At 42.8% G+C, this 25903-nt stretch overlaps 1 protein-coding gene across 1 annotated transcript in view; it reads right to left on the bottom strand.

Annotated features, from left to right (window-relative positions):
• The window catches only part of LRP1B (LDL receptor related protein 1B), a 1229602-nt gene that overhangs the window by 978617 nt on the left and 225082 nt on the right, over positions 1-25903 (bottom strand). The window contains exon 3 of the mRNA XM_060257450.1: positions 20694-20831. Within this exon, the coding sequence (XP_060113433.1) occupies positions 20694-20831 (138 nt within the window). The remainder of the gene's footprint in view (positions 1-20693; positions 20832-25903) is intronic.

Consider the following 25903-nt stretch of genomic DNA (forward strand, 5'->3'; position numbering starts at 1 on the left):
TTACAGCAAGGGTTGCGGTCAGGATTAGGTCATCTGGTGGGTGAAAGTGCCTAAACAGAGGCTTTGCCTTGGCAGTGGCAGGAGATAGCTGGGGGCAATGAAAATGGAAAGGTGAGCACCTGTGGCACAGCCCTATTTGGGGTTCAACTTGTTTGGCAGGATCAGTTTGTGGACTGTATGGCTTGCGGCTGCGAATGCAGACTACATGTGGACCTCCTTCCTTGAATTAATCCTCCCTTCAAGCTGTACAGTTTGTGGAGGTTGGAGCTTCAAAAGGGGGAAGGTTGACTAATGTCTGGCTGGCCAAGTATGAGCCAGGGGCAGAACGGCTCACCCCAAAACAGGACAAGGAAGGGTTCTGGGTGTACCCTTGGCTTAACCTGTTGTGCTAAGATTGCCTTTGTTAAATAAATAAAATGGCCCTTTAGTTACCCAAATTTTGTGTCTGCCTCTTTATTCCAACTGGGTGGGGGACAATGCGGCCCCTTCCCAGCCAAGCAGCCACTGGTGCTAAGGCCAGGGGACCCCTTTGCTGGAAAGATGGGGAAGTGGATGAGCCTTCCTGGGCATATGGGGTTCTGGTGGGGCAGAGCAAGAGGCTTTGTAAAGCCAGCTCCACTCCCAATTGCACAGTTCATTTTCACTCTCAGCCCACCTGCCCACCCTGTTACAGTACAGGCTTTGGCTGGTCATCTTTTTAAAATGGGGCCAGGTAGGAATTTTTTGCCCTCACCTGTTTGATCTGGGTTGGGGGTGTTTTTGCCTATCTTGTACTACAGGGGTCCTCAAACTACGGCCAGCGGGCCAGATGCGGCCCGCTGAGGACGTTTATGTGGCCCGCCGGGTTATGGCAAAATCAGACCGGAAGTGACGTTCGACCTAAACTCGCGTTAGCAACGCACACTTCCGGCACTGGGCTGAGGCGGCGGAGACAGAGTGTGAGGTGATACCGAGGTGAGGTGAGTTCCCAGGCTGGGGTGTGTGGTGTGGGGAAGGGCGAGAGATGCAGAAGACAGAGAACTGACGGCCCGCGGCCTTGTACAGTAACGGCAGTCTGGCCCTCCAACAGTCTGAGGGACAGTGAACTGGCCCCCTATTTAAAAAGTTTGAGGACCCCTGTTGTACTATTTGGCAGTGAATACAGTGGCCCTTTAGTTACCCAAATATTGTGTCTGCCTCTTTATTCTGACTGGGGGGACAATCCAACCACTTCCCGGCTGAGCAGCCACCGGTGCTAAGGCCAGGGGCCGCTTTTGCTGTCCCCAGAAGGATGGGAAGGCTGATGAGCCTTCTTGGGCATATGGGACTCTGGTGGGGGCTACACTGCAAATATGTTGCCTCTCCCTCAAACCCCCTCCTCCCCAGTGTCAATTCTCCCACCATGGGGAAATTGACACCTTTCCTCTCTGCCATAAGGAATGGGGGCATTCTCTTTGGGCACCCTTAGAATTGGACCCTCTGGTCCAATCTTTTTGAAACTTGGGAGCTCAGTGAGGGAGAGGCTCCTGCAGCTGCCCTGAAAATTTGGAGTCTCTACCTCAAACTCCTTCCCACCAACAGCTATTCAATTTACCCTATTTTGCCATTGACTTCAACGGCCCACAGGGTATAATAGGGCTGAGTAGCTGCTGAATTTTGGCAGTTATTCAGGACTGCTGTATTCAGAAGCTGAATGAGATCAGAGAATCTGACTGTATACCACCTGAATACAGCCAAATCTGCTGTTTTTCCGGGTTGTAGTCAGTTCAGTCAAACTGAACGTACACCCCTATTTCAGAGAACTCACACTCATATACTATTATAAATCGTTGGTTTGGTCCTCGTAAAGGTATTGTTCTGTAAATTTCTGGGTTATGTATTGTTATGTAAATTTTTAGCATTCCTTGGAGTTGTCCTACCTTCCAGGGATGGCTTATAGTGGCTAGACCATCAGCTAACACGGTTATCCAGGAGTAATTCTCTTAGGGATTGAATTATGTAGCACCTCTGTTGGGTGTCAGGTCTTACCTGGTTGCTGATGGAAGACTGCAGTCCTCTTCCTTGGGTTGTTTTTCATGTATGCCAGTCAAGTCAAGTCAAGTTAGCCTTTATTGGCATAAAATATATTTTTATATATATCAGAGAAAATTGGTTAAAAAAAAAAAGATAAAATGAAACGATTGCATACATATACATCAGGAAAAGCATAAACTATTTCCATGAGATCCTCTGGTGTGCCTTTAAAACAGAATAAAGAAACTTAGCCACTTTCTCAGTGACACTAGATGAAGTATCGTTCAAAAGACTATAGACCTTAAGTGTATCAGAACAATCAACCATGCTAACTAAAAGAGGATGTAAATACTTGTGACGAAGATCTATATACAAATTACAATGAAGAAGAATATGAGTAACTGGCCACACATTTTTGCTTACAGAGACAGTATCTGACTGAGTAGGCTGTCTTGTTAAATCTGCCATAAAGAATGGCAGAGGGCATGGCGTTGCATCTGGCAAGGGAAAAAGCTCTACGCTGCTGTGGCACCTGCAAGACCATTTTCCCAGTACTAAGAGAGATCTCAAAACTCAGTGGGGAACAAGTTTTCTTAGCCAGATTGTATAGGTCTTGGCACTCAATATCTAGCAACCTGTTTTTAATTTGTTGGACTGCAGTGGTGAAGGACAGCATGGACAATAGTTCTAGGGATAAACCCATTGCTTTGATTTTTCTCTCAATATGTGCTGACCAATTTGACACATTAATTTCAGAGAGCATTTGAGAGAGATAGCTCCCCGGTTCAGAGTTGTAGTGCAAGCGTAGCCAGAATTTGAAGGTCATGAGCCATGCACTAGTAACCAGTTTCTAAGCAGATAACTGCATATGGGACACATTTTGGCATGCCCAGAATTTTACGCAATAATTTGGACTGGACACATTCGATAGCACCTTCATAAGATCCAACCCAGATTGGGATGCCATACAGAAGTTGTGAAATCACTTTGGCTTTGAATATTTTTATGGCAGCTGGCACAAATTGGTTACCTCTGCCATAAAAAAAGCAAGCTATGGTAGCTGCACTGATGTTAGCTATCTTCACTGCATACTTGCGATGGGTAGACCAAGTCACATTATATTGAAAATAAATCCCTAAGTATTTAAAATACTTGACTTGCTCTATCTTTTTACCATCAGTAACCCATTTGTAAAGTCTCCACTTTTTTGAAAAAAAAAACTAAGATTTTGGGCTTCTCATAATTGAGCTGGAGGTTATTACTATTAGGGGAGGGATGGTGGCTCAGTGGTAGAGCATCTGCTTGGTAAGCAGAAGGTCCCAGGTTCAATCCCTGGCATCTCTAAAAAAGGGTCCAAGCAAATAGGCATGAAAAACCTCAGCTTGAGACGCTGGAGAGCTGCTGCCAGTCTGAGTAGACAATACTGACTTTGATGGACTGACGGTCTGATTCAGTATAAGGCAGCTTCATATGTTCATATGTTCAACAGATATGTACTAGTGAAATACAGAACACAATGAGACAACAGACATCTTAAGCCCACTCTAGAGCAGAACAACAGTGCAATGATGTCACCCAGATGTGATGTCATCACAACAGGCACATTGCATGGGGGGCACACTATAATTTTGGAAAAAACTCTATGGTCATCATGGATCCCCCCCCAAAAAAAAAAATGATATAGTGCCCCCATGCGATGTGCTCAATGTGATTACATCATCTCCAGGTGACATCATGCTGGGCATGTCAGGTGCCCTGGTGCTTTTTGGGGGTGAGGCTTCCCCGCTAGCCAGTTCCATGGCAGCAGGTTTGAGGCCCCAAAATCAGGGAAACCCCTGCCCTCAGTGAGAGAATGGGAACCCTGATCAGGCCTCTCTTCGAGAACTGGCAGGATCATGCACTGTTAGAAAATTCCCGCTATCCTCTTTCACCCAGAGATCCAGAGAAGTAGTTTCTCAGTTAGGCAGAGTTTATTCAGAACAGAAAGCTGACAGAACAGTGCTATCATGTCACCTTCCACCTCCCAAAGGCAAGAGAACAATATTACAGTTTCTCATGGAGAGAGGGAGGTAAGGTATACCTGACAGCATGCTAAGATGCCCTGTGGTTTTGAAGACAAGCTGGTAAAAAGAAGAGGATCAACCCTATCCTGTTCTAAAGAATTTCTTTTTATAGGGTGTTCAAAACTAATGATCAATCATAACTCCAGTATGTCACCCTGGACATAAGTAACAACATGTGTGACTACATATGCTATGTGTTCTGCACATGTTGCAAGGTGTTTTGCTGGATAGAACAGGGCAGACCTTTCTGGACCTTGGTACTGTGTGTCCCCTTACAGAGGGCTTTGAAAGAGTCTTGTTCTTCTGTAACAAACAACAGACCTTTGAAGGCATTAAGCCAGTCTTCTAGCTATCTCTTTCTGACACAATAAGATATCCCTTTTTTCCCCATAGAGACAGGTTGTCTCTATACTTCTGAGAAAGGCAAAAAGGCCTGGGTGAATCTGATGGCTGTGCTCTAGGCAATAGTTAAAGCCTAGTTAAAGCTTAGAGAATGGCTCCAAAACTAGAAGGAAATAGCACGGAAATGCATGGTTGATTTTTATATCTGTCGGTATCCCTTGGACTGTGATTTTGACTTTTGGGGTTCCAGAGCCGAGTTTTCTGAAGCACTGTGGGATTTTTTAAAAAAATTCTATGGGCTCATTGTGGCAACTGCATTGGTTTCATCCTGCCATTTTTAGTTGTCTCTAGCCAATAAAATTTTCCATACTCAACCAGTGGTTTATCAAGAGATAAATGTTAACTTAATGTTTCTACAGATACAGTGACACTGCAGCAGCATGATATTTAATTGTGGCAGGAGAGTTTAACTAAATTATAGGGATTCTGTTAACCAGTAGCTTAATTAGTTAATGAAGCAATAGTAGTCAACCAAAGCATATGGGCTTTTAAGGTCTGCTTCTGAATGAAAAGCAGAATCTGTAAACAAGTGCCACATTAGCAAACCTTTACAACAAAACCTATAAAACCCCTGCCCTCAGTGAGAGAATGGGAACCCTGATCAGGCCTCTCTTGGGGTGGGACAGTGGCTCAGTGGTAGAGCATCTGCTTGGGAAGCAGAAGGTCCCAGGTTCAATCCCTGGCATCTTCAAAAAAGGGTCCGGGCAAAAAGGTGTAAAAACCTCAGCTTGAGAACCTGGAGAGCTGCTGCCAGTCTGAGTAGACAATACTGACTTTGATGGACCAAGGGTCTGATTCAGTAGAAGGCAGCTTCATATGTTCATATGATCATGCACTTTTAGAAAATTCCCACTATCCTCTTTCACCCAGAGATCCTGAGAAGTAGTTCAGTTTCAGAGGTCTTTGCACTCTTCTTGATAAACCAGAAAAAGTTGGGACAATGATAGCAACAATAATCTTAGATACTCTTCTGAACTTTGTTTTTAATTTTTGAACCTCTGAGACTTTCTTTTCTCTCCATTAACACTTTAAAAATACTGGCTGACTAAACTTCTGAAAAATTCCCTCCGGAAAAAGGACAGCTTCTTCTTAAACTACTGCTTGACATTTTGTCCTTTAAAGTCATTAGTTTTTTACTTCCTTCAAAGTCTGTGTATGTTTTCATTTTAACCTCATGCTTGCAGCAATTTTCTAGGAACCTTTATTTATATTTTAAAAATGCAATTGTCAATACTAAGCAAGGTAGAAAATACCATTACAACTACTGCTTGTTTGTCATTCTTTTGATTGCTTGCAGCCCTAACGGCAGGTGAAGAATGAGAGCACAAGCACCACAATACACACAAACATGCAGACAGAGATGGGGTGAAACAGGTCACAGCATTATTGATTACAGCAACACAGGAATTGGCACAGCATAGGGCACCAACTCAGGCATCAGGTGACCCACCTGCTGGCCAACGGAACCCCTCCCTAGCCCACCTGCTAGGGGTAGACCAGGAATAGCAAGTGAGGTGGAACCACATGGCCATATGCCTCTGCATGGAACCCTTGCCACCTGTGATTAGAGCCCCATGACCTCCCCTGAGCTGGGCATGCCACCCACTGGCTCCACCTCAAGACACCTTAAGAGGGTTCCCACCTGAGGGACATGGGCATGCAGGCACAGCCTCTCTCCCAGTGGGTCCAGCCCAGTGCCTAAAACCACATAAAGCTGTGACAGGTAAATAAATAACAAAGGAATACCATGCTACAAACCATGAAAATGAGGGGAGGTGGGAGGGATGCCTAAGAGTGCATTGGGTGGCACCTGATCTGGGCATGCCACCCACTGGCTCCACCTCAAGACACCTTAAGAGGGTCCCCACCTGGGGGACATGGGCATGCAGGAGAACATTAATGCAGGACAATTAATCCAAAAATGGATTTGAAACCATTCTGTGATCAGAGCTAAAAGCAATAGAATCATAGCGCCAGAAGGGACCTCCAGGATCATCTAGTCCAACCCTCTGCACAATGCAGGGAATTCACAAATACCCACCCACCACACACCCAGTGATGCCTCCTCCACACCCAGAAGATGACAAAAAACCTCCAGGATCCCTGGTCTAACTGGCCTGGAGAAAAATTGCTGTCTGACCCCAAAGTGGTGAACAGCATTCCCTGGGCGTGAAAGAAAGAGCCATGAGAAGTAAGCACTGATGCAAACCATCCTGCCCTCCTTCTCACGATCTGCTTAAGTTCACAGAATCAGCAATGCTATCAGATGGTCATCTAGCCTCTGTGTAAAAACCTCCAAAGGATTTTAAGAAAATGGGAAATGAAGTTTTATGTTGTGCACTTTGCTGATTCTAAACGTTTATTTTGTAAAATCTGTAAAATCGATATTACTGATGTTTTTTTTTTTTATTATTCTATTGCCATTTGCTTATGACCTGTTCCACTGAGGAACCACTCTGTCAGGAAGTTCTTCCTAATGTTTAGCCAAAAACTCTTTTGATTTAATTTCAACCCATTGATTCTGGGGCAAAAGAAACAACTCTGCACCATCCTCTATATGATAACCCTTCAAGTACTTGAAGATGGTGATCATATCACCTCTCAGTCATCTCCTCTCCAGGCTAAATATATCCAGTTCCTTCAACTTTTCCTCATAGGACTTGGTCTCCAGATGATTCTGGAATAGTCAATGCTTTTAAAATATCACTGATTTACCCTTATTTATATTGCATTCTAGGTAAAAAGCTAGCATATGTGTGTGCCATCAAGTTTCTTCTGACTTATGATGACTGTATGAATCTAGTCCACAAAAAATATAATGCAAAAATGAATCACGGATATCTGATGTGCATTGTACTTCTCAGACTAAAGGCTTGCAGTCCTAACGGCAGGTGAAGAATGAGAGCACAAGCCCCACAATACACACAAACATGCAGACAGAGATGGGGTGAAACAGGTTACATAGAATTTCAGATAACCAAGCACCCGGAGTCAGTTCTGAAGGACACCAAAGTTCATGATGCAAGTCAATCAAACATAATAAAGTTGTTTTATTTAGCACCACAAGGCAAATTAATTTTTGTAGTCTATTAACCAAGAAAAAAAGTGTATCCACAGCAGAACAATAAAGGAATGTGCCATTGGAACATCACCTATCTCATTCAGTATTCATGAGTATTACCATTTTATTTTGCAGATACAGTTGCAACTTTAACCTTATAGTGAAAACTACTTTATCTTGTATGTCTCCATTTTAAATGTTAATGTAATTAATTAATACAAGAACTCTTTTCAGACTAACGGCTTGCAGTCCTAACGGCAGGTGAAGAATGAGAGCACAAGCACCACAATACACACAAACATGCAGACAGAGATGGGGTGAAACGGGTTACATATGATCCCTTTAATATTAAACTGGTAAATTTTGTTAGTTCTTTGGAAATTATAATATACTGTTCACCCCCCCCCCCTTTAGATGGAGACAAGGGTAGCATATTAAACAGACACATACTTTTCCAAAAAGTTATAAGTTTCTGTCAGCAAAGTGTGGCAGCAAAGTAGAAACCCAGATATTCAGAATATTTTAGCAACTTCCTTTTAATTAATGGGAAAGAGCTAGAATCATTCCATAAGAATACCTTGAGTCAGTACAAAATAAATATTCATAGGCTTAGTATAGGCAAGAAGCAGTTAATCTTTTCTGGCAAATGTGCTAAAGGACAATTCCACAGTAAGAAATATTACTACTCTAATGCTCTGGTGTATAAGCAGCCTCCATGCCTTAGGAAAGTCAGGGAACAGACAGTAGGGTTGCCAAGTTCAATTCAAGAAATATCTGGGGACTTTGGGTTGGGGCCAGGAGACATTAGGGGTGGAGCCAAGATCAAGGCTGTGAGAAGCATAATTGAACTCCAAAGGGAGTTCTGGCCATCACGTTTAAAGGGACGGCACACCTTTTCAATGCCTTCCTTCCATAGGAAATAATGAAGGATAGGGGCACCTTCTTTTTGGGTTCATAGAATTGGACCCCCAATCTTTTCGAAACTTGGTGGATATTTTTGGGAGCAGCACTAGATGTTATATTGAAAATTTGGTGCCTCTACCTCACAAAACAGCCCCCCCAGAGCTCCAGATACCCGCAGATCAATTCTCCATTATTTTCTATGGGAATAAATCTCCATAGGGAATAATAGAGTTCCCAGCAGACATTTCCGTCCCCTCCCCCCACATTCTGATGACCTTGAAGCGGAGGGAGGGCCTCCAAACCGGGTGATCCCCTGCCCATACCTGGGGATTGGCAACCCTAACAGACAGTAGTGCAAAACAAGACAGGCAGAGAACATTTAGACCTAACTCTAGTAGGTAACTAAAGCTGTAAGCAACTGGCTTTTATTCAAGCAAACCACAGTCTCTTCATTCTTGAGTAAAATTTAGTGTACAGGTAGAATAAAACTTGCACAAGGCTTTATACAGACATAGTTACAAAATGTGTGAATATTAATTGAAAACTAAACACATGCACACACATAGATATGAAGCAACATCTGCAAAATTTGCAAAGCTGTGGTAAATGTTTCTGACCTAGTAAAGTTTTTACTAGCTCCTTCATTAGTCAGCCTGAAGGTATAAAAGCCTTCTCATGTTGCATATCTTGTGCCTTCCAATTTACAAATGCTTTCTTACCTCGTTGTTTAGATGCCATTGGTATTCATTATCAAGCCTCATTTAACAGCTGATAACACATCACTTAGAAAGCTATATCATCTATACAACAGCAAATAAGGATTTATCACTTTTGAGATTCATATCTGCTGTGAAACAGTCATCAGTACCCATCCAGTGGGTTAGATTTGGAATCTTCATGAGCAGAATGGAAACCATACTTAGTACAGTTTCACTTGTAGAAACAATAGCGGTGGGCTGCAACAACACACATGTACATAGAATGTACAACAGATGGTTCTCATTATCCCAGTCACGGTTCCTTTGAGATGTATTTGAAGAAATCCTGTGCGCTACATCTTCTGCATGCAGAAAAGGTAGTGGGGATGCAGTCACTTTAATACATTGAAAGCTTCTACCTCCCCAAGCACTATTGGGCAGACAGAAATTGTAATGGTTTGGATGGATCCTACACATCTCAAAACACACGGGGAAATATCTGCGTGAAGATATCTGCGTGAAGGAAATGGCAATTCTTCTGCAACACCATCCCTCACTTCTACAGGAACCCTTGCTTTGATCCTTCCTACAAACTGTGAGCAAAAACAGTGATGGAAAAACTTGAACAAGAACAAACATAGGTGGATGGCCAGTAAGGCATGATACAGAATGTGAAAAAGAAAGCAGAAGTATCATGACTTCAGTATCTTACCTTTCGTTTAGGTAGTGTTGGCAGCCCTAGCAGTCTGACTATCAGCCAGGTTTAAGGAGAAAAAAACTAAGTTTTGTAATCTTTTGATCATCCTTTATGAGAGCTGAGTACCAGTATGATCCCTTTCTATCAAACTAGGGGTGTGTTCACACACACTAAATCACACACTTTACAACAGGATTTTTGTTGTGTAAGAATGGCAAGATCCACTTGCCAACAGCGAAAGCAACTTCATTAAGACAGGTATTTTGGCCTGACATAGCAATCCTCCACTTCTGGATTAAATGGGCACATTTACTGGTGCACATTTGGGCCCCAAGCTGCAATCACACCTACCTCATCTTCCAATGCCTCAATTTTGATTTTAAAAGCCACCAGGTACTTCCCGGTGGCAAATTGTTGAAGTGCTTCCATGGCATGTTTCTGGGCCATTTGAATGGTCAGGGTGTGCCATGCACACATGCCTTGCATGTGCATGGGTAGTGTGACCACTCCTCTGGCATGTGTGCAGCTCATGCCTCTCTCAGCAGCCAGGCATGCACTGTCTGTTCACCACGGCACACCTCGAACTGCACCAGCTTTTTTAAAGCCAAGAGGCTGCCACAGCAAGCTGCCCATTTGATCACAGCCTAAGACAGGCTGCTTGATTCTACCCACATTTAAAAACCCAGGAAAACGTAATGGAAATTGCTATTTAAAACCCATTTCTTACCAGTTTATTCCCTGCTATCAACAAACTCTCAACAGATGATTGCACTTGAATGAGGCCCAGCCTGCATGACCTCCATGGCAAACGTTCTCTCATACACACGACATCTAGCCATAATATACAGCACTGCATAAACCAGAAGCATCATGCAATTAATTTGCTGCTGGTAAGGGTGGGGAACCACATAACACAATGCTAATATATTATGTAGGTGGGAGGTGAAAAAACTTGCCACAACAATATCTGTCATCATCGCAAATATAACACCTACCTTGTACGAATATTCATTGGGGAAGAGAATACCGTTTCAGGGCAGCCTTTTTAAATACGTGTGAAAACACAAACAGCACAGGAGATGAATATTTATTAAGATGCAGCCCTGGGTTGATGAAAAATTACAGTGCAGACATAAGGAAGAAGATGACCTCTTAATAGGCGTGAACACTGGTGAAGGTGGGAATAGACAAAACCAGAAAGCCACCTTTGTTTTGTTTTATTTATGAGACGCAATCTCTTCAGCTTTCATTTGAGAAGAGAAACTATTCAATTATTCCCTGTTGGTCTGCAACCCTGTTATATTAGCCATCATAGTCAAAGCTTGTGTGTCTTATCAAGGATCTTTGGCAGCAAACATGCCTTTTAAAGAAGTGCCTGAAGACAGAGTGGGACAGACACATGTACAGGATATTAAATATAAATGGGAGTCTGCGATGAGTCAGATTTTGTTTTATATGCTATTTTATTGTATAAGGAGCTGACAGAATATTATAAAAAAATTAAAAACCCTCTCTCTTTAATGTATACTTTGTCAAGAAAAAGGCTTTAGAATTTTAATCCATTTTTTACTCCCTCAATCCTACAAAAACATTTATCTCCCTGCCTTTAAGTTTTTAAAGTGACAAACAAAAGCTATTATCTGTTGCTTAAATGAGCTCTTAGCTTCCTGTACCCCTTAATAAATTCACTCTTAAGCATAGCAATTGTGATTTACTGATCAGCATAATTTTCAGTTAAACAGACATATGAATTTAACTAACAGGAAAGGAAAGGAAAGGTCCCCTGTGCAAGCACCAGTCGTTTCCGACTCTGGGGTGATGTTGATTTCGCAATGTTTTCACGGCAGACTTTTTACGGGGTGGTTTGCCATTGCCTTCCCCAGTCTTTTACACTCCCCCCCCCCCGGAAGCTGGGTACTCATTTTACCGACCTCGGAAGGATGGAAGGCTGAGTCAACCTTGGGCCGGTTACCTGAACCAGCTTTCGCTGGGATAGAACTCAGGTCTCTCAGCTTATTTATTTATTTACTTTTATTTAAATCTTGGCTTTCTCCTCAATGGGGACTCAAAGCGGCTTACAAGCATAGCCAGCTTCAAGAGGGGGGTAGATAAAAATATGTGTGTGTGTGTATGTATGTATGTATGTGTGTATATATATATATATATACACACACATAATTTTTTGGGCCACTGTGTGACACAGAGTGTTGGACTGGATGGGCCATTGGCCTGATCCAACATGGCTTCTCTTATGTTCTTGAGCAGAGAATTCAGATCACAGTACTGCAGTACTGCTGCTTTACCACTCTGCGCCACAGGGCCGCTTCACTAACAGAATATCTCCTAAAAAGGAGTTACTCCAATCTAAACCCAATGATTTCAATTGGTTTAGACTGGTGTAACTCTGCATAGCATTTCACTGTTAGTGACTTCGGTTTGTATGCCATGTACTTATTACCAGGCCATGTTCCAATCTCTCAGCTTATTTATTTATTTACTTTTATTTATATTCTGGCTTTCTCCTCAATGGGGACTCAAAGCGGCTTACATCATTCTTCCCTTTTCCATTTTATCATCACACCAGCCCTATGAGGTAAGTTAGGCTGCGAGCATGTGACTGGTTACTCAGGAGCTTCCCATGGTTTTCCAGCAGCACTGCTGAGCCGCCCTAATCCAGATGTCTCAAGAGATAATCCATGAGGGTGACCAGTACCATCTCCATCCCATGGCCCGGCCAGAAGCCGGACTGAAATGGGTCCAATACGGAAGCATCATCCAAAAACCCCTGTAACTGTACTGCCACTGCCCTCTCAATAACTTTACCCTACAGTTTTGGGCTGATTTTTCCATGAATATTTTGAAATTGAAGAAAACATTTAAAAATATTTTCAAAAGATCAGCTGTCTGATCTTATAAAGCAGTGTGCAGAGCCACTAAGGAAGATGAGGCTCCCGTACTAGTACATGGGCCAACCTGGCTATCTTTAAAGCTAACACTAGCAGGTGGGGGGGGGAGACTGCTATTCCATATACCTGAACTTTGAAAATAACTTTTTCATAAAGTGAATGAATGATGGAAGTGCCACTGATGGTATTTTGCACCAGATCCCAAAGGCACCCAGAACAGGCAACGGGAAAATTTGCAATGGCAAATTATTGGAGTTAAGAAATGCCTGAAGGTCCATGACTGCTACATGATCCTGCTAGCTATCTAGGAGGAACGTGAAACTGTTTTTAAAAAGATACAGGACTGCATTCCCAATCTCAGACGCTTTTGATATTTCACCGTAAATATGGCAATATTCCTTTTTCAAATACCATATTGTATTGCTTTCTTTAGTTCTAGTTCAGTTATCTTTATTAGCACTAAAAGAGGGATAAAAGAGGGGAAAAAAATAGATGTACACACATACACATACAAATAGATAAAACATGCCAACATGAGTCAAAACAAAAGAACATTCTAAAAGGGTTTAAAATCTGAGAAAACAGAAATGGAGAAAATGCTGCTGGGCGAGAATGAAAAATTGATTTCAAGGATGTACAAACTGTTATTGAAATGGTCTACAGAAGAAGAGGTGGTGAAGCCTCAAATGATTAAATGGGCGATTAATTTTAATAAAGAAATACAAATGGAGACGTGGGAACACCTATGGAAGAATTCAATGAAAATATCAACGTGTTATAACATAAAAGAGAACTGTTTCAAAATGCTGTACAGATGGTACATGACACCTAAAAAGTTAACAAAAATGAGTAATCAAGTCTCAGATAGGTGTTGGAAATGTAAAAAACATGAAGGTTCTTTTTACCACATGTGGTGGACTTGTGAAAAGGTGAAACAATTTTGGTCAATGATTCAACAGGAGATCTCGAAAATCTTGGGTTATAATAGTTAGAGAGCACCAGATGTCTTTCTGGTGGGATTACAAATGGAAAGCTTTCCGAAGCAAGACAGAACATTGTTGTGGTATTTGCTTTCAGCTGCGAGAACATTGTATGCGCAAATGTGGAAGCAAGACAGAATACCTGAAAAATGGGACTGGGTCTTAAAGGTTCTTAACTGGAGTGAAATGGACAAACTTACTAGAATCTTAAAAGACAACAATTTGGAGAAATTTAAAGAAGACTGGAGTAAATTCCAAAGTTACGTGGAAATACAATGGAGGGTGAAGAGCCACTTAGTGGTTTATGACAACATTAACTGAACTTTAAATGATAAAGAAGAATTGTGATTATTGAATTAGTAGAATATAGTTACATGGTAATTATGTATATATGAGTTAAGATAAAATCAAGACAGTTGGAATTCCGGAGTTGGTTTTATAACTTTGGGTTTTGTGTTTAATAAGCACTAAGGGAATTATAGAGAAAGGGTTAGGGAAAGATAACTCTTTGTGTAAACATTTTATAATGGTGAAAAGATATTTAGTAGTGCATGACAACTAGGGTGACCATAATGTCTGAAGGCCAGCCAGGGACACATTGGGGGGGGGAGGTAGGGGTGCGTGCGCGCAAAGCGCGCCCGCGCCGCCGGAAACAGGAAGTGACGTCACTTCCGGTGACGGCATGCCACCACAGGAAACAGGAAGTGACATCACTTCCTGTGACATCATTTCCCCGCGTCACCTGCCGGAAATGGGAAGTGACATCACTTCCTGTGACATCATTTCCCCCAAATGACATCATTTCCCCCAAATGCCACTGCCGGAAACAGGAAGTGACTTCACAGCACTTCCTGTGACATCCCCAAAAATCCCCCAAATATCACCGCCGGAAACAATTTTGTTCTGAAATCCTGTATATACTTCATCAGTATATGGGATAAGGCACTTTCTCAACTGTGCTGCATAATGCAGCCTATTTATTTTGTCCTGTTTGCTCTGTTGGCTCTATCTGCGCCACCTTCATCACTTTCGGGGTGTGGATCCCCCAGTGGGGTGCTCTCCCGACTCCCTCCGCCGGCTGTTTCTGATAGCCCTGCGCCCCCTCTTTCATTTGATATGTGTCCCGTGCGGGTGCCACCCTCCCGCCGGGAGATGCCACAAAATGAGCCCCCTTGAGGCTTATGGCGGCAGGGCTCGGGGGAAGCGAGCTAGACTGCTGTTCTTTTGAGGGGTTATAGAGTGTTTCGAGCCCGTCCCTGTGGCATCGGTCCCATCGTTGTGGGGCCCAGGGGGCCGGCGCAGCGGCACGCCGAAGCAGCCTGTCACTAATAACACAGGTCGAGATGCAGGACAGGAACCCGGAAGTGACCGACAGGCTTTAATGGTCCCGGTATAGGCAGCCCGGGAGCCGGGATTGGGTGGCCAGAACCGGGAATGTCCCGGGAGACCGGGACGGTCTGGCCACCCTAATGACAACATTAATCGAACTTTTAATGATAAAGAGGTACTGTGCTATTGTGATAAAAGTATTAGTAGAACATAGCTACATAGTAAATATATATATATGAGAGTTAAGATAAGACTAAGATAGAGGAAGCCCTGGAACTGAATTAATAATTATGTGCGATGTGTTTAATAAGTGCTAAGTGATTATTAGTGAAAAGGTTAGTGAATGATACATATTTATATATATATATATATATATATATATATATATATATATATATATATATATATATATATTTTCTCTCTTATTTCTTCACTAAGATTCTATAATTGTGAATTTACCTCTAATATGCTTTTAATCTGTTTTAAGTACCGGCGGAGGTCATGAATAAGAGTGGGGGGGGGGGAGGAAATATGTAATGTATTGGAGAAGTATATTTGAATCTGAATAGGTGAATGTACTTCAATATATTGCAAAATAAAAGTTTGGTCACACGTAAAAGGGTTTAAAATCTGTACAAAAATAAGTCAAATGTCAATCTAATGCAAATTTAAATTATAATACATTACTGCGTATAAGAAGAGCAGCCTGCAAAAACTTTGCCACAGCATCAGTTGTGTTCCCATCTTTGTTGTTCAATAGATACAACAGTTTATGTGAATCAGGAAGCTCTAAGATAATATCAAGAATTAACGATAAAATGCTGTGCCGTCTATTGACATAACAACAATGTTCTAATAACACATGAGACACAGTTTCAAATGACCTACTTTCTTATAATTTGTAAAACCATTGCAGGTTTGTTCCATCTCCACAAAAAGTGGTTTGCTTATAAAACTTTCAATTTAACTTGGATGTTGCCAGATACTGAATAATAATTTGTAATTGTTTTGTTTCTGTCATTTGCTGTTCTTTTATCTGAGTTGTATTCTGTTGTAATTGCCACTGTGTTTGCAAAAAATAATAATAATAAATAATCGAGAAAATAACCAAAAATATTAAAATACATCTAAAGCTTTTTTTTTATCTTTCACAATTTAAATATACCATAAATCAGCAAGGTGATTTATAACAAATTCAAGATGTGAATAATTAGGCATATTCATTGATGTCGCAGTTTTAACCAAAGTTATGGGAAATCACATGAGATTATTCATGATCAGTTTATAAGTAGGACTAAAGCAAATAACATCTTTAAAATTTGTGAATAAGAAGTAAGCATTCGATTCTTTCAAGACCAGTTTGACTATCAGTTCGTAATATGAATATTTCAACTTCTATTAATGCCATTATCATGTCACTAACTAAAGTACCAAATATCCAGATATACACAATTCTCAGATAACGGAATGTTTTCTTCCTGCTTCCATTATTACAGAGTATGGTTGGTCGTTATGCCACAAATCAGGATAGAGCAAGCACAAACTCAACACTGAAATGCTTACTGGTTCAAAGTATAGAACATCTAGCCCTAATTATTATTTCATAGCATCTCAAATTCCTAACAACAGAAACCAATCAAGAAAGACATACTTACCATGGCTTTGCTGCTAGTACTAATATTTAACTTTTGTTGTTAAAATACGGAAATACTGCAATCCCTGCTTACAGACCAGATGTCAGAATTGGGAAACAGGCTGAGGTTAAAGGATGGGCTTGAGGAAAGGTCCAATCCCAGGTTCAATCCCCGGCATCTCCAAAAAAGGGTCCAGGCAAACAGGTGTGAAAAACCTCAGCTTGAGACCCTGGAGAGCCGCTGCTGGTCTGAGAAGACAATACTGACTTTGATGGACCAAGAGTCTGATTCAGTAGAAGGCAGCTTCATATGTTCATATGTTCAAAGCTTAAAGAGAGTCTAGAATAATTTAAAATATGTGATCAAGATGGGCAGCTTTGTTAGTCTGTCTGTGACAGCAAGCAAGAGCAAGAGTCCAGTAGCAGTGACTCATGAAAGCTCATACCCTGCCACAAATTTTGTTAGTCTAAGGCACCACTGGACTCTTGCTCCTCTCTGCTTTGAAAGATGTTGATTTGAGCGTAGAACAAGTTTGACAGATGTGGAAAGGAATGCATGAAGAACAGCATGACTGATTAGTAGCGAAGGCATGAACTGGCTCTCAAACTAAAGTTCATGATGGAATTTTGGTCAGTTCATGATCCACAAAGCTGTTTGTAGAGGTTGGTGCCAATTTGTGAGTGGATTCATTTCCAGACACTGTCTCTGTTCATTCTAATGTTTACAAAATTTCAAAGCCACGGGGGGCAGAATTTAGAGGGCATGTAGGGGAGCATCTGGAAGAGATCCCCTGAAAGTTTGATGTCTTTAACTTGCACAGGAATCATTCTATATTCTCCTGAACCTTCTGAACCTGCACCTGTCAGGTTCAGAAGGTTCAGTAGTGTATAGAACACATACTGTGCAAGCTAAAGACACCAAACTAACAGGAGACCACTGGCTGACTCTCCTCTATCAGTCCTCCATGTATGGTGAGGATTGGATTTGCAGGGCCCAATACAGGTTATGTCCCCCCCCCCCAAAAAAAACAAAAAAAACAAATTAAGATGCTCCTAGGAAAGGGCTTTCTGGAAAAATGAGAAGCAGTCCTTTCCCCAGAAAGATCTATCCTGAGGGCACTTTCTTTTGGGGGATGTAACTTGGACCTCATAAATCCAACCCTCACCAAATCTGAAGAGCAAGTAGAGGAGAGTCATCTGGAGATTCCATGCAATGTTGGTGTCTCTAGCTTGCACAGGTTCTGTTCTACCAGGTTACAAACCTTAGAAAGCAAACTGGTTTGTTTGGCTGCTAAAAATTCATGACAGTTTGTGGTTTGCAAATTGGGCATGCGATGAACCATAAACCAAACCACACTTTCCCATAGCGTACCCATCCCTACTGATTACTACAAAATTGGAATGGAAGAAATATGGGATGAAAGCAGAATGGACAGGATGAAACAATGTGAAAAACAGGAGTTAAACTTCAACAGACTACACGGTGACCTAGAGAATATCAAGAAACCTAACCAAAGTATTGTCAACAGACTGAAAAGGGGAAATTTGTAGAAGGAAAGGAGAGCAAAAAGTTTACTATGGATAAGAACTTATTATGGTCAGCATGTTCAAAAGTCTTCCTAATAGGCCATTAGAACAGATAAGAAAGGACAATTTTTAGAGATATTTGAAACAAAAGAGTATGAACAGAAAACTATAAGAGAAGCCATGTTGGACTAGGTCAGTGACCCATGTAGTCCAACACTGTGTAACACAGTGGCCAAAAACAAGGTGCCATCAAGAGGGCCATCACAGACTCCAGAAATTCTCCCACTGTTGCTCCCCAAGCACTAAGACTGTAGTGCATCACTACCCCAGACATAGTTTTCCATCAATACCTTATGACTAATAGCCACTGATGGACCTCTGCTCCACATATTTATCTAATCCCATCTTGAAGCTGTCAATCCTTATAGCCACCACCACTTCCTTTTATCTGTTCTAAACCTTTTTGTTGTTCAGTCGAACAGTCGAGTCCGACTCTTTGTGACCCTATTGACCAAGTCACCCCAGGCCCTCCTGTCTTCCACCATCCTCTGAAGTCTGCTCAAATTTATGATGGTTACATCAGTAATGCTGTCCAGCCATCTCATTTTTTGCCATCCCCTTCTTCTTTTGCCTTCTGTCTTTCCCAGCATCAGCATCTTCTCCAGTGAGCGCTCCCTTCTCATTTAGTGGCCAAAGTATTTCAGCTTCAGCATCTGGCCTTCCAGGGAACAGTCAGGGTTGATTTCCTTTAGGACTGACTGATTTGATCTTCTTGCAGTCCAAGGGACTCTCAAGATTCTTTTCCAGCATCCTACTACTCATTAATTTCATTCAGTGTCCACGAGTTCTTGTATTGTGAAAAAGGGAGACAAGTATTCCTTTCTCTACCTTCTCTATCCCATACATAATTTTGTCAGTCTCCATCATATCACCCCTCACTTGTTGTTTCTATAAGCCAAATAGCCCTGACCTCTTTAACTTTTCTTCACAGAGAAACTGTTCCATGCCCTAATCATTTTACTTGTCCTTTTCTGCACTTTTCCCAATGCTATAATATCTTTTTTGAGATGCAGTGACCAGAATTGTACACAGTATACCAAAGGAGGCCACACCATCAGTTTACACGAGGCATTATGATACTGGCTGATTTGTTTAAGTTCCCTTCCTAATAATCCCCAGCATAACATTTGGCTTTTTTATTGCCATCACACAACTCCAACAACTCAGTCTCCACAAGTTCAGCTCTCATCAACATGTCTTTATAGTTAGGATTTTTTGCTCCAATGTGCATTACTTTGCACTTGCTTATGTTGAACCTCATTACCTCATTTGCCATGTTGATGCCCACTCACCCAGCCTCAACAGATCCATCTGGAACTCTTCACAATCCTCCCTTGTTCTCTCCACCCTGAACAACTTAGCATCACCTGCAAACTTAGCCACCTCACTGCTTACTCTCAATTCCAAATCATTAATGAACAAGTTAAAAAGCACCAAACTGAGCCCTGAGGTACCTCACAGCTTATCACCTTCTACTGTGAAAACTGTTTATTTATACTCACTCTGTGTGTCCTGTTAATTAACCTGTTTAATCCAGAAGACGAGTCCCCTTATCCCATGACTACTGAATTTACTTAGGAGCCTTTGATGAGGAACTTTATCAAAAGTTTTCTGGAAATCTAGGTAAACAGCATCAATTGGGTCACCCTTGTCCATATGTTTGTTTACTCCCTCAAACAGTTTAGTGAGACAAGATCTTCTCTTACAGAATCCAAGTTGATTCTTTCTCAATAGCTTTTGTTCATCAATATGCCTATTTATTCTATCTTTTATAACAGATGCCACTAATTTACCAAGTATTGATATTGGGCTGATCAGCCTGTAATTTCCTGGATCACCTTTGGAAACTTTTTTAAAGATGAGGGTGACTTGCTATTTTCTGGCCTCAGGAAGGAAGGAAGATTTTAATAATAATAATTTGATATTTTTGTCAGGAGAGCTTTCAGGACTCTTGGATGTAAGCCATCTGGGCCTGGTGATTTGTCAGTTTTTAATTTGTTCAGCTGTAGGACCTCCTCTCTCATCACCTCAATCTGACTCAGGTCTTTCAACAACCCTCTCAAAATATGAAATATGAGGAGTAAGTTTTTGAGATGGAACTTGAAGAACAAGAAGCAACGGTGCCTCTTTTATTAAACGCCTCCATGTTTTATGCTACTTCCCTGGAAAACATTAACGTATTTTGCAACAGACAAGAAACTCAAGCTAGCTAAAGCTGAACCGATTGTCTGAAAGCCAGAAGTTGTTCTCTTGTCTCTTTGTTCTGCCAAAACATAACTGCAAGGTATATTATATATGACAGTAAATATAGTTTTTTTTAAATACACAACATGATTGTGAAGTATGTTTTCTAGCTTCTTGAGAATCCAGAATTTAAGAAACACTCTGTTGAAAGACTTATATGGCAAATTTATAGGTATCCCCCCCACTGAATTCACTTACCTCGACAATGTACACCTTCATCATATCCATCAGAACAGTCATACATGCCATTGCAGAGTAGGGACAAATGAATGCATTTGTTTGTGCCAATACATTTAATATGATTCAGAGGACAATTGAATTCTACTTCTTCAGTACCTAAAGAAAAGAATAGATAAGGACTAATTAATAGGCAGTTTGGTTCTGTTCCAATAAATAAAGATTACTAAGGCACTGTCATGTATTTGCATAATATTTTCACTTTAATATTAACTGCAAGCTTTTTATGCGTTTGTCTGCTATGCAGCCTTTCTGTGTATTATGAGCAGAATTATAGTCTCTTAATAAGGATTAACATAATTTTAAAAATCAACTATTTAAGGAGGATTATTTTATAAAATTAAAACTTTATACTTCTAAAGTTATGTTTGCAGTTCTAGAAGCTTAATAGCTTTGCCTATTAAGGGAATCATATGCATTAATGCTGCATATATATGAAGCCTCGGACCTGGAGTACACAACTAGAAATTTAAAAGCTCTACATAGTCAGCTCCCAGCCAAGGATCTGCATTTATGAATTTCATTGTACACAGACAAAGGGGCTCATTCAGCAACAGAAGCTTTGACAAAGTCCACTCCTTATTATATGCTTCATGTGGTCTCACCCGCTCCAAGAACCACCTTGGTTATTATATTTGAAGGGCACACGCACACATAAAATCTCCATAGAATAAGTCAACCAAGAAAGAGCACAATTGAAATTATTCTTAACTGCCCAGGACCAGGCCTGGCGGTGGCCTTTCCAGTGCCCCAGACTGAAATCGGCCCCCCACCCTTTTTTCACACTATTCACGTGCGTAGCGCTTGCGGCCCGATGACATCACCGGAAGTGACATCATCAGGTCTTGTGTAGCACGTGCCCCCCCCCCTTTCTCAGCTCTCTCCCGCTTTAAAGCCCCAGAGTAAAAGCTTTAAAGCGGGAGAGGGCCAGGAACTCCACCACCACCTTGCAAGGCTTGCAAAGCTTCGGCAAAGGCAGGGAGACAGTGGGTGAGCTCAGAGCTGCTGGCTCTGAGCGTGTTCAACACCATGCTGCCTCCCCTGACTTTGCCGACACTGTGGGGGGGGCAAAGTCGGGGGTTGGGTGGTCGAAGAGCTTCGATGAGGTGGGGGGGCGAGGAGCAGAATGGCCGAGGTGCAGCCAATCGCTCTGGGAGGGAGGGAGGTGGGAGCAGAAGGGCCGAAGAGATCACACTGGGGGGGGGGGAGGCAGGATCGGAGGGGCCAAGCCGATCGTACCGGGGGGAGGCGGGATCGAAGGGGCCAAGCCGATCGTACTGGGAGGGAGGGAGGCGCCCCTGTGGGAGCTGGCGCCCTAAGCCATCACCTAGTTCACCAACTCCCATGCATCGACCCTGCCCAGGACTGACTTCAAAGGATTCAGAAAAAGCTCCGTCTCTCTCCCATTCCCTCTCTTTTCTCCACAGCATAAGGAATGTGAGACAAGTTCTACTAATACTCTTCACGGGATACAATCTTATCCTACTTTGTCAAAGCTTGGTATTTTGGAGCCTTCATGTTCCATTAACCCACAAGGAGTTCAGGCTATACACTTAAGTAAAATGACAACTGCACCACTTATTCACAAGCTTCAAGCCTCCCCACACAGGGCCTCCTAGTGCAAAGGTGTCAAACTCATTTGTTATGAGGGCCAGATGTTAGATAAATGTTGTTGGGCTGGGCTATGTGTGCCATAAATCATAATACCATGTACTGGAGATACAAAGTTTTTGAAGAACTGCAGTGTCAGCAAAGGGTTCAATGAAGTTTCAAAATGATCAGACTTGTCTTTGTTGAAAACTAAGTTGCATTTATTGATAACTACAATGTTACTCTAGCATGGATTCATTGGAACTGATAACACACAGCTTGAACCATTGGCATTTATGTATACACTTCAAAGGATGTGGGATTTAAACTATTTCCCATAATAAACTACAAACAGTCTCTGCAAGTAACACTTTCACAGGCCCGCTTATCTTTCACAGTTGATGGTTACATCCCCCTCCTGGTGATGTCCTTGCACTGCTCAGGAGGCGCCTGGGAAGTTAGCTGAGCACTTTGCACTTCAAAGGCCTGGCTGGCCTCTGGAACTTTGGTAACATCCATTCTCACTCCCCCCTTTGTTACTATGCAAAGTATCTGGATTAGTAGCACAAAGATTTATTAAGCATTCAGGTTAGTAAGCAGTAAATAATAATTTCAGAAAGCAAAGGCAACTTCAATGAAACATATTCTGACATGCAGCTGGTAAGCACCAAGTTAGTGTGTCCTTACTGCAAGGCTCCATGGGCTAGGGGTGGTGGTTCAGAGGTAAACCCAGAGTCAGTGGTGCAGATGCTCCTGTACCACCTGGAGAGGGTCAAGCCCCTTTCCCAGTCCACTCCCATCCTCAATGCTGTGTGCTCAGGCCCCATAGTGAAAACATGAGGCAACTGGACATTATGCATTCCCCCTAACCTTCCTGCCTACAGAAGTGTGTATGGGGGGGAGGGGCAAGGTCATGTGTACAGCAGGACCCAGGCCAAGCAAAGCCCTATAACCTGGAGACTCCTGTGTGGCAGTGGCAACCTCTGGCCAAGGCCACCAGGTGATTCATAGTGGGGTGATGCTGGGGATTCAAATCAGAAATTGCCAGCAAGCCTCACCATTTCCATGCGGCAGCAGCTGTAATGGCCAAAGGCTGTTGGATCATCTGACAAGGGAGCAGGCACCATGTGTACAAGGCCATATGTGTGGCAGAGGCTCAAGGTCACCTAGGAACCAGTATAACCAAAGCTCACTGGCAATGTCTTCCCACAAGACAGCAGCTATCTATGACTGAAGTCACTAGGTGGTCCATGAGGAGGGAGGCCCAGCCTCTGAGTCATATGCTCACTGGCAGGACTAAACCCCTGATGTATGGAAGAAACCGCCTAAGAATAAGCCCCATGAGTCAAAGAAACTGTTCTTTGGCCCCTGGAGGTTATTCTTTGGTAGTTCCTTCCATACATCAGGCTGAATGGAGAGGTGTGCAACCTCACCTTGGAACCCCAAGCCAGCATGAATATGGCTGCAGTGGCTCCCAACTTACCAGTGAGGCTGCCACTGAAGTGAAGGGGTTATGCTTGATTGCCGAAGGTGAGGTTGGAGTGGCTCTGACCACTCTCCCTGAGCAGCCTCCCTGTTCCCACTCTTGCACTAGTTGCTCACAAGCTGGAAAAGAGCCCTGGATGGGCTGCTTCCAACCTCTGGGCCTTATGTTTGACATGCCTGGCCTAGTTGATCTTATGCATATACAGCTAAAGCTACGCCCCACTCATCATCCAAATGGACAATTAATAATTGAAGCTGAGAGTTCACACTTTTGAATCACTCTGAAGGCCAAGATTACATCTTCATTAATTCAAGAGGATGACATTGACATGATAATGACAGAAAGGTATTCTATTATCAATTTGGTGTTTTCCTGTTAACCATGTTTCCTTTTTTATTGTGCCACTAAGCATGGCTGTATTCTTGATATCTGTCTTCATACTGGACTCACTATCTGTGTAGCCATTTTCATTCTCTTTCTCTGCACAACCTTAGGTCTGTATCCCTCTTACTTTCTTTGCTTCCCCCCACATCTTTCTGACACCCACTCCATCTTCTCTTTTTAAAAATAACGTGCCTGTTTTTGCTCTAGGTATTATTTCCACCCCCTTCCTAGAAACAGCACACAATGCTTTGCTGTCTCAGCAATACAAATATAGCAAGTAAGTCTCAGATACTAGGGGCTTGTCAATGTGGGTGGGCAGCTATAGTAATTTGAAAAAGTTGGTGCCAAGCACTCAGCTATGTTCATTTGAAACTTGTGGATGGAGCAACAACACAGACCTTAACACAGAATCTGATTCTCATCCCAATTGGCTTGTGAGCATCCCTAAAAAGTGACATGTTTTAATGCTGTACAGTTCAGCCTAGTGGCTCTTCTCCTTTCCCCATCCAACACGGGTGCACAGAATTGGTGGCTGACATAAGCTCATCTCTAGGGTTATGCAAGGTCAGGAAAGCACCTAGAAGTCAGCATCCGAAACAGTAGGCATGGATGATCCACATGCCAGTTGAGGTACACTCAGTGAATGCTGCTTGCCTCACTGGTCTGTTATCCTGCCAAGAAAGGTGCTTCCCTTTCTCAGCTGCCACATTCATTTTCTGGAGCAGCTTCTCCCAGGCAGGTTTTAGGTTTTGGAAGGCCTTGGGCAAGAAATGGCCATTGGGCACCTTCCGCTGACCACCGGACTCCCTACCATACTACCTGCATGCCCTTTTCCTGATAGTGCTGAGCAGTGCATACAGCTAGTGCTTAAGGCCATGGTTGCCAGGATCACTGCTGCCACAATGCACTACATTCACACCCTTCCCTGGTGGCACTGGGTAGCACATGCATTTGGAAGCATGGGTGAAAGGACACACACAAATGGGAAGGGTGCATGGGCAGGCAGCGAAGGTGCACATGGGCCAGGGGTTGATGGCTGTGGGCCCTTGCAGCTGCTCCAGGTCCTGAGTGCCTCAGAGGAATTCTAGAAAGCCCTTTTACTGCTTAGGCTTAGGCAAGGCAGTACTTATTCCAAAAGACTTTATACTATTCTAACTTTGTACTATGTTGCATACTTAGCCACTGCCCACCAGCTATATGTCCTAGACCCTTCCGTCCTAGACCCTTGCCAGTCCGGCTTTCGTCCAGGTCACAGGACGGAGACAGTGCTGGTCGCCTTGGCAGATGACCTCCAGTGGCATCTGGATCGAGGTGGTGTGGCGGTGCCGATGCTGTTAGATCTGTCGGCCGCGTTCGACACGATTGACCATCGGCTACTGACCCACCACCTCACCAACGTAGGGGTTAGGGGGTTGGCTTTACAATGGCTCTCCTCCTTCCTCGAGGATTGGGGACAAAGGGTGGCAATCGAAGGTGAGCTGTCCCAGAGGCACACACTAGATTGTGGGGTGCCTCAAGGAGCAGTTCTCTCACCGATGCTATTTAATGTCTATATGTGCCCCCTTGCCCAGATTGCCCGGAGGCAAGGGCTTGGGTGTCACCAGTATGCAGATGACACCCAGCTCTATCTGCTAATGGATGGCCGGCCTGGCTGCATCCCAGGGAATTTGGACCTGGCACTGCAGGCCGTGGCAACTTGGCTAAGGCTGAG

The sequence above is a fragment of the Heteronotia binoei genome, chromosome 16 (assembly GCF_032191835.1).
Source record: "Heteronotia binoei isolate CCM8104 ecotype False Entrance Well chromosome 16, APGP_CSIRO_Hbin_v1, whole genome shotgun sequence".
In the NCBI taxonomy this organism is placed as follows: Eukaryota; Metazoa; Chordata; class Lepidosauria; order Squamata; family Gekkonidae; genus Heteronotia; species Heteronotia binoei.